This window comes from Austrofundulus limnaeus, unplaced genomic scaffold (assembly GCF_001266775.1).
Source record: "Austrofundulus limnaeus strain Quisiro unplaced genomic scaffold, Austrofundulus_limnaeus-1.0 Scaffold13, whole genome shotgun sequence".
Lineage (NCBI taxonomy): Eukaryota > Metazoa > Chordata > Actinopteri > Cyprinodontiformes > Rivulidae > Austrofundulus > Austrofundulus limnaeus.
In genome coordinates, this window is record NW_013952415.1 from 3,683,924 (window position 1) to 3,693,717 (window position 9,794).

A 9,794-nucleotide genomic window follows, 5' to 3' on the forward strand; every position below is an offset into this window, starting at 1 on the left:
CATTAAAGTAAACTAGTTTTTTATAAGTTTTATTATGTAAATGTTATGCAAATTCAATATTTTGACTCAAAATTCATGAAGCATGGAGTTCACCCCTACTGCACATTCTGTTCTTCAGTATCATATTTCAGATGAATGCTTTTTAAAAACAAGAGGTAAATTACTAACTCTGTGTAAAATGTTGTGAAATTTTCAAACCACACATTGTTGTTTTCTGAACATTGCATAAATTAAGACTGTGTAATTCATGATCATAGTTCAACTGTACAGTAAACAACTCCACTCCAAGGTAGTTTAGCAGCAAAGTTAAAACAGACATTTCKAAGAAAAAGAAAAACGGGTTGGATGAAAGTGGTCTTTTTAAGTCCAGATCGGAGCCCTGAAGAGTTCTTTAATCCCAGTAGGAACTGTGAGAGCAACAAAGGAGATGAAGTGGAGAAGAAAACAAAAGCTTAAAAAAAGGACATTATGATTATATTGCTTCTTCTAAAGCAAATATTTCTTAACAGTTAAAGTGGAGAATTTCTACTCTGAACTTCAGGTCACTGCTGCTGTTTGACGTATGAAGAGCTGACRGGAAAAAGCTGCTTCAGATCTCTCTGAAGCCCTGATGAGCTTAAACTTTGTCAAACCGAAAATATCTGAAAGGTTCTGTTTAATTTAAGATATTTTCATATGTGAAGCCTTACTCTAAGCCACATTTGATAGATGCATTGCTTAACTGCACTATACTCTAATATGTACCCTTAGAGCTCAGTCCAGAGAAGGTAAGCACAAATAAACGTACCTATATTTTAGTACAGACTAGTTTGTCCACATTTTTCACTTCTGTCAATATAACGGTTTACAGTTTACAAGTCGACAGTACCAAAACATTGTTTTTTAGATTTATATGCAGGAAAGGGGTTTTCCTCCCTCGCTGTCTGCCTGTGTTATGTCTCAACAGATGGGTCACATTCGAGGTCACGTGACTCATTGTTTAGAGCCAAAAAAGAACCTCATCGGACTTGACCTTGTGAGAGGTCCATGTTTAGAAAATGTTACTGCTTGTTATGTTGACACTAGAGCAGAAACAGGACCATTTGGACCAGAGGAGGAGGCCACTTACCAGAATCCCATTTGACCTTTGTTCTCTGTGTTCAGTCAGTGTGTTCAGTCGATTGCAGCTAATTCAAGTGAGCAGAAACTAAGAAGCCACGCCAGCCACTTATGACAAAACATAAAGCTATGATTCTTAGCAAACATGAGCATTTAGTCTTGTCAAAACTGACATACGGCAACCATTGCAACAATTAAACTTCAATTTGTTAAGGCACTGTGTTTAAAATGTGCACAGATTATATATTTCACTGACAGTTCTTTGGGAATTTATATCTGATTTGATAAAAACAAAGCCTTCTTTGAGAAAAATTGCAAACCATCATTAGTAGTTTTAATTTATAGCAAGAAAAATAGAAATTAGCTGACAGTCTCAGTCTTGTACAACACACTTATAGCTCCCACAGAGGAGGTGCTCTGTGCTTACTGAACGTGCATGTCTAAGGTTTGCTCAGCAGGCATCTGATCCACGACTCATATCACATGTCCTGATCCTCAGCTGCACCCACTGGGTCAACAAGCTCTGCCCACGTTTGCTGGCAACACAGCTTCTGTGGAGTCGTCCTGACATGATTGAATTGTTAGAAAGTGTGCTACGTTGCAGACGCCGTGTGCCAAGTTGCAGGAAGGATGTAATTCAATCAGATTTACACTAAGTTAACCTACAAACATGAGGTCATTTTTTTCCTGCAAGGTGTTTAGTGTCAGACAGGTGATTGCTCTGYTTTGCATGTGGATAAAATTAAAAAYATGGAATGTAAAATAGAGAAACAAAAACAAACCATGTTCCTCTTTTATCTTAATGTTGACTCCTGGGTTATTTGTGTGTTTTTGACCATTCAGTGTGATGGATATGAATTCAGAGTGTCTGATTTTGCAGAGACACTTTGAATTCAAGAACAATCGCTTACAGAGATCTGACTTACCTTTCTGTGTGCTGTAAGCTGAAGTGGCCAAAATCAGCAGAAAGACAATTATGTGTTCCAAAGTCTTCATCCCACCTCTGTGCTACACAGTCTGAACAAAGCTTTTGGACAAGGTAAATATAWAAAAAAGATAATTAATTCAAAGTTAGAATCCTGTACCCAGTAAGGTTCTTGTTGGACTGCTGTGTACGTCTGTGTTTGCTGCAGCCAGAGACAGCCATGAGCTCTGTGAGATCAACAGGAACCCGTTCAGTCACAGTGTGTGTGTGTGTGTGTGTATGAACTGTGTGATGGACGTGAGCAGCTGCTCTGCATGAACAGTCACTTTGGTTTTGCAGCTCTGCTCTAAGCTCCAAAGGCTCCGGTGCTAAACAGCCATCTGCATGCACAGTGGTCAACAACCCTGGCAGCAGCTGATCCATATTCTCAGAGAAATATGACGGCAGGGCCCTCGCGTTTGTCATCATCTCGCTGTTCAGTCATCAAATAAACACCACAGCAGTGTACAAGCAGAGTGTGACAAAATGAACTTATATTTAAAAAAAAATTGGGGCAAACAAATATCCATGCAGGCACGTTGCATATCTCACTGCATAACAATCTGACACACGTTCACGTGAACACACAGTTCAGGAGGCAGTCTTTGTGTCCACCTGTTGCCTTCCAKTCTGAACATCCTGTTTTATTTTAGGAAAGGAATGGCATTTCTGTTCATTTACTCCTTATCCACGCTGCTTTGGATGGACTGAGCTATTGTGCTCCAACAGCAGGAGCCCACATTCTTTGAGTCTGTTGTCAAAAGTTGCTTTAGTTTTTGACAGTTTAAAGAGGCAGCCCACATCATTTCAATTACGAACAACATTTTATGCGTGGATCTTTGAACAGCCTGACCAAATTGATTGGCTATCGGCCAAAAACATTTGCCGCACTGGCTTCGTGCAGTATTAAAACCACTCTAATCTCAAAACTTTCATGGCTGTTCGCATGAAAAACCTTTAATAGAACTAGTTACATCACTTCCTTTATTACATTACAGAGTTATCTCCACAGAAATATAATATGCTGCCAAGCTTAATTAGAAATGATCCAACTATCTGCCAAAATAACAATACAATTCTGTTTAAACAATGTGGAATTTCAAAGCTCAGAAGTTTGATGTTTCTCCGAAATTAGATCAAAAATCTATTTACAGCAGTTCATTGATCATGATTCATATACGTCCCACAGCTATGGAAGCCCATTTCCACCACCCTGACATAGGCTCTCATATTATAACTTAGCTATCTCATAATTATGAAATACTAAATCATAATTATGAGATATTATCTCATAATAATGATATATATATTTTTTTCTTCAGAGTGGTGGATTTGAGCTTCCATACAACACAGCTCCACTTAAAAAGGTCTAAATTATTTCTTTGACTATTAGTTTCAGTGTTTTATTTATTTATTTATTTATTTATTTATTTATTTATTTATTTATTGTCTTTTGTTATTGCAGTGTATGGTTTAAACTGTAAATCAAGATTACATTTTCTGTCTGTAGTCCAACAAGTCACTGCATTTACTCATATTTTTCACACCGCATCACGCCACCAGGTGGTGCTGTGTGAAGGGTTCAGCTTCTTCCTTTTCTTTTTCTTTTAATTATTGTTTCCTAAGTTGTCTGAAGGCCAAACAATACCCAATTATTTTAAAGGGAAAACATGTCAAGTCATTTGAATATTGTTCATTTCAAAGTACCGCTGTGCCAAAAACCGCTTACTTATAAGTGAAGTTTTGTAAAATGAACAATGATTGTCTGACTCCCTCTGCTGACAAAGGTAGAGAATCAAGAATAAGCTGTATATTTGCATGAAACATGGCATCTCTTTGTTTTATAGTGCTGTGCAAAAATCTTAAGCTACTCAACATTTTCATACGTATGTCGTATTTCATTTTCATTTGTATTTTTTTCATGTTTCATTTTATTCATATTTCAGACTATACGTTTGAAGTTGTCCTTGGTAATAATTTTATAAGATTTCTGAAGATTTATTGACTTTTTATTTATTTATTTATTCTCTGACTGAGCCAAAATTTTGTTTTGCGTCTGTTTGCAGAAATCTTGCATGGGTTTAGTAAAAAAAAAAAGAAGAAAAAAACAATCAAAAACCTGCTTTACAATAGATGAATCCAGATATGGTAATATAACTTTCAGGTCCCGTGTCAGTTGGTGTATATTGTATTTTTTTTCCTGTAATTTAAGGCACTACTTTCTCACATTTATTTATTTATTTATTTATTTATTTATTTATTTATTTGTTTGTTTGTTTGTTTGTTTATTTATTTATTTATTAGTATATTTGTTTGTTTATTTATTTCTTTTTTTGGAGGGGGGGGTTGTTTTTAGACATGTCTCTTTTTTAGTCTCCTCATTTTTTATGACCTATGTTACATTTTTGGGTTATACAGTAGCCTTTTCAGAATCACCTTGTTGCTGACTGTATGTACCATTTTATCCCACTCAGGCACGTTATTATGTTTTTTTCTGTTTTTTACAGAAGCAGCTAAACAGATTAAAGCAAATTATTTTTGCCATAGGCTTCTAACAAGTGCTTATAAGGCCCTTTCACACTATAATGTTTTAGAAAACTTGACATAAAATGACATCTATGTTGAAGGTGGAATTTAAAAAAAATGAACTGGAAGCCTCCTTTARGTGTATACTGTGATGCTAACAAATTGATCAAATATATAACTTTTATTAGTAATTTCGACATTTAAAAAATTCACAAGTTGTTTAAAACACYAATGTGACAGGGCCTTTAGCCTCGTCACATTTGTTTTTATTGTTGCTGTTGTTAGACACAACAGGCAGTTTTAATTTGCCATGCCATTTGTATAATAATAAAGAAAATATAATTATTTATTCCTCTGAAAATAGTGGAAGTAGTTGACAAGAACTCAAAATTACTAATAAAGAATAATTAATGTCGTAGAACAAACAAGCAAAAAACTTACACCCTCATATGTCCAAAAATATTGTCTAAAACATTGTAAAATCATCTGGATTCTCTGTTAATGGTGAGTAAAGACTAAATATTTAAATTARGTGACCTAACTAGTTGAGGGAGATTAACTGATGTGAAGCTTTTCTAGCTCAGCTGCATTCAGACAAACATGACACTGTCAGGCGCGGCGGCCCTCCTTCTCCCTCCCTTTCTGCTCGCCCACCCTCTCTAAAGCCGAGCCGTGTCTGGTGTCAGTCAGCCACTCCCTCTAAACATTGTCTCAACGTGTTCTGCAATAATTAACCTGCTGCTACGGTGTGCTGCACACACTCACCTCCTGCCACACCAACTGTACTCCAGAACTTTGAACCCAAACACGCTCACAACTCAGATTCACCGTCTTGGCTGAGAAATGGACCTGCTTCACGAGCTTTTAAAAGGCTAAAACAAAGACTGACCAGGTAGGAAGAAAAGTAAACGTGATCAGCTTTTTTAAAACTTCCGTTAGGGCTTCATAAATTTTAATTTATTCTTTCATATACACGGAATAACCATCCTAATTTATAGTTCAATACTCATTGTTTTAGGTTTAATTTTTAACTTACCAGGCTTATTAAAGATCAGATCAGAAACTAGATTTAATGTAACTGGATTGATTCTCTTTATGTTGTTTTGAATAGAAAGAAATATAAGATACATGAGCCCAAAACTTTAAAAAATCCTGTATTTAGATCACAGTTTTTCAATTAAAAAGAGCACTTTCATGTAGAGATTTAGGAAAGTTAGAAGAAAGACAGGAAGGAGTGGAGAAGGGAACTGTAAGGTCATAAAGTGAGGTACTGGGTGTGTACTGTGGCTTTTTACCCCGCTGGCAATATTTTTCCAGAGAAAACCTCACTGTACACAAAGGCTGGGTTCTGTATTTAGATATCATAAGTGAGCCACTGTAGATCTGACTGTGCAGCCTATAGATGTAATGCCACTGGCTTCAAAACATTTTTTTCTTAAAAATGTTTAGCATCTAATATGACCTACTAATTTTATTTTTACTACAAACTTCTTCTTTACCCTCCTTAGAGTCAGCGTTCTGGACCTTCTCTTTGAAACGTTGCATTTAAAATCATATCATATAGTGGAACGAGTATATGAAGTTTCATTTTTAGGGGTTGTCTTGGATTATAAACTTAACTGGAAATATCATATAAAATATATAAAACAAAAACTATGTAAAAGTATTGGACTCTTAAATAAAGTTTAAAAAAATATTTTAGAACAACCAACACTCCATACATTATATCACTCATTTGTTGCTCCTTATATGACCTATTGTGTAGAGGTATGGGGCAACACATAAAATCAACACTAAACCTTTGTTTGTGTTACAGAAGAAAGTTATGAGAATTCTGTATAAAGTGAACGTTAGGGAACATACAAATTTTTTTTATTCAATCAAACATTTTGAAACTATGGGACTTAGTTAATTTAAAAATTTTATTAATTATGTTTAAAGCAAGAAATACATTATTGTCAAAAATTTACACAAGTTTTTTGTCTTAAGTTCAAATGACAGAAATAACCAAAGAAAATATGATTTTAAAGGTGAAACTGTGTGTACTACTTTAAAGCAAATGTGTATTTCAGTTTATTGGGAAAAATTATGGAATAGTTTCGATGACGATTTGAAAAAAACGTTCTACTTTAAATCAATTTAAAATACTTTTTAAGGAAAAAATTATTAAGTCTTATACACTTTTGAGTTAATAAGGAGAACGATAAATTGTTTGCAGATTCTATTTGTGATTTAATGTAAGTGGCCATGAAAAATGATTGTAATCATTGAGAAAGGAGCAGGTTTATACAAGGTTTTTCTTCTTCCTGCTCCCTTTTCACTCATGCATAGTTAAACGAAAATGTGTTTGTATGTTTTAATGAGGAAAATTGTTGAATTGAGTGAATAAACTTATTGATTGATTGATTGATTGATTGATTGATTGATTGATTGATTGATTGATTGATTGATTGATTGACTGATATCATAATGTCAGACCTGGTCACTTCCTGCTTTAGTGCATAAATCCAAAACATCCAAACATCAGTTCACACACAGATGCCACCAGGGTAACTCTGTTCATTCTGTGACAGACTACAAAATGTGCAAAGCTCAGCATTATATGGCTGGATTTGTCTGCCTGAAAGGCAAACACTTTTTTTATTTTGTTGCTTAGCGACACTTTGAGCCTGTGAAGGTATTCTGTGTTACATCAGGTCTTTGGAAGCTACCATTTATCCAATTACAACAGTATGATGTGGAAATTTGAAGCATCATTTGGACAAATTGTGCAAGTTGGTTGTTAGTGAAGAAAGACCCATTTTTAGATTGTGTTTCAGCATAAATGAGATTCTGTTTATTACTAATATGATCCCATGGAAGTGAAATAACTTACAAATGAACACAAGAGAAATTGCAAAGCATTAGTTTGCATCTGAATGATGTTTTGTCTGATGTTCTTCTTTTAACCACATGTACCCTCAGCTTGTCTCTGCACTCATATGCTGCACTGATTAGCAGTATGCAAGTACATTCTAAGTGCTAAATAAATGAATTCCTGTGTTAGATTTTGCACAGTTGTTTGTCTGACAATTGCATTGCCTTTTGGCACAGTTTAATCTAGCATTGTCAGCTGACTGTGTGATGTTAGCAAAAACCCTGACATTTTGTCTTAAAACAATTAAAACTAGATGAATTGTATTTCCTGTGAAAACGCTAGTGTAACATGCTAGCCTATAGTTGAAAACCTTAGCTGAAAGCTGCTGAAATGGAGCTGAAAATGTTTAATAGCAAAACGAGTTCAATTTGAAAAGCTGAAAGAAGCATAAAAAGTTTAACTTAGTATAATATTAGCTGAAAAGAGCAGAAAGATRGCTGAAAAGCAGGAAAAAAGCTAAAATTAGCATAAAAACAAGCTAAAGGTAGCAGACACARTTTGAAAATAGCACCCAGATGGTGAAAAAGGTATAAAAATGTCTAATTAGCATAAAAARGCATRAARGTAAAAATTTGACGATTTGTCGCAAAATAGCTGAAAACTCTTAAATTAGCACAAGAAAGCATAAGGAGCACAAGTTTGCTGAAGTAAGCAGAAAGAAGCCAACAAAATGYGAATTTAGCTCAAAAASCTAATTGTATATATCAACAGCTGAACATTAGCTAAAATTGCAGCAAACAGCTGAATCTAGCAAAAAAAAAAAGCAAATGTAAGAAACATAAACAACTCAAATTGGCATAAAGAAGTTCAAAAAAGCCAAAATTAGCAGAAGAATAGCAAAAAGGAGCAAAATTATAGCTGCAATAACAGGAAAAATAACTAAAACTGGCAATAAAATAAGCTAAAATTATTACAAGGAAGTTAAAAAGAGCAAAAACAGARSAAACGGTGTAAGGTGCTGCACAGATTTAGAAATATGTTGAGGGATTTTAAGGATGTTGTAAACAGCTCCATTCATTTACAAAGGGAAAAATGTGGCAGAAAATGTGAAATAGCTAAAAAAAAGTATAAATAGATGAAAAGTTATAGACAGAAGGTCCTGAAGGAGATGACCGTTTCGACAAATGAATTGTGCAAATAGCACAAAAAAAACAACTAGATATAAGCATATGGTATTGCTTTAAACATTAACAGGCTTGGTGTCAAACTTCAGAAGGTGAGCAAGTTATTACATGTTAGAAAATACTTCTAAATTAATTAACAAAAACTTTAACAAATTGATTTTAAAAGCATATTGCACTGCATTTCCTTTGAAATAAATTCCCCCTTATATGTGTTATTGAAGAAGAACATTGGTATAGTACTATAACTATTGCTCTGAAAGTGGCATTGTACATTCATTTTGCTATTTGTTTATTTTACATTCTGCACAAAGTGAAATGTCTGTCAAAAAGGGGAGTGGAGAAGCTGCAGAATGCTTGAGGTATTTCTCACCAGCTAACAGGCTGAGGCAAAGAAAGAATGAAGGAAATTGTCAACTAAACTGGCTGTTGATGTCAGACAGCTCTCTTATTAGAGAACAGAAGAACAAAAATAATAATACAAAAGCAATGACAGAGCAAGCATACAAGGTTACAGTCACAGGTTTCTGASTCTGTGACCAAAATATAAACAAACGACTGGCTCCACACTGTCATCACTGGGTACTGGGTGGAGTACTGTTATTAAAGCTCTTGGAGACAAGCAAAAAAAGAAAGTAAAAGAGGGAAGGCAGGACTACAGCAAAGAAAAGAAAGAAAGAAGGCAGGACTACAGCAAGAAAAAGAAAGAGAGAGAAAGCGAAAGACAAAAATAACCCTAAAACTTCAGAGGCAGGCAGAACGAGATATTTAAAGCACACAKAGAAGAAAAAGACAAAGACACTGAATCGGGGTCTTGGATTTTTCATGTGAGATAGGGTAAGACCTGTGTTTATGTGTTTATTTTTAGAATAAAGTGAGTTTTCAGTGGCGTTCCTTGCTTGAGGTGCACACAGTGCTGGACAAGAGTCTACATTTAGCTGCAGAATGCCCTCTCAGGCCGTTTCACGAGTTTTAATTAGCCAGTCCTGCTTTTATTTTTGTAACCAAATGTAGTTAAACACGTTTGTTCTTTTATCTTCTTTGTTTTCTCTGCAGCACCTGAACAGAGATGAATGCAGCAGCTCTGCCCCTAGTAATCCAAGCAGGAAATGGAAGGCTATTAACCAGGTAATGTATTGCTATAAAGCTCTTGCTTTATATGGATTGC

At 34.9% G+C, this 9,794-nt stretch overlaps 2 protein-coding genes across 5 annotated transcripts in view; one reads left to right on the forward strand and one right to left on the reverse strand.

The window, feature by feature from the left end:
* The window catches only part of musk (muscle, skeletal, receptor tyrosine kinase), a 22,999-nt gene extending 20,695 nt beyond the window's left edge, over window positions 1-2,304 (reverse strand). The window contains exon 1 of one of the 2 annotated variants that reach the window (XM_014002504.1): window positions 2,025-2,304. In XM_014002504.1, the coding sequence (XP_013857958.1) occupies window positions 2,025-2,094 (70 nt within the window). In that variant the 5' untranslated portion in view covers window positions 2,095-2,304. The remainder of the gene's footprint in view (window positions 1-2,024) is intronic. The other variant, XM_014002503.1, reaches the window with a different exon arrangement.
* Window positions 2,305-5,353: 3,049 nt separating this feature from the next.
* rassf6 (Ras association domain family member 6) overlaps window positions 5,354-9,794 on the forward strand; it is an 8,795-nt gene continuing 4,354 nt past the window's right edge. The window contains exons 1-2 of one of the 3 annotated variants that reach the window (XM_014002515.1): window positions 5,354-5,480; window positions 9,683-9,754. In XM_014002515.1, the coding sequence (XP_013857969.1) occupies window positions 9,696-9,754 (59 nt within the window). In that variant the 5' untranslated portion in view covers window positions 5,354-5,480; window positions 9,683-9,695. Of the gene's footprint in view, window positions 5,481-9,440; window positions 9,464-9,682; window positions 9,755-9,794 lie in introns of those variants that run through there. The other 2 variants (XM_014002517.1, XM_014002516.1) reach the window with 2 other exon arrangements.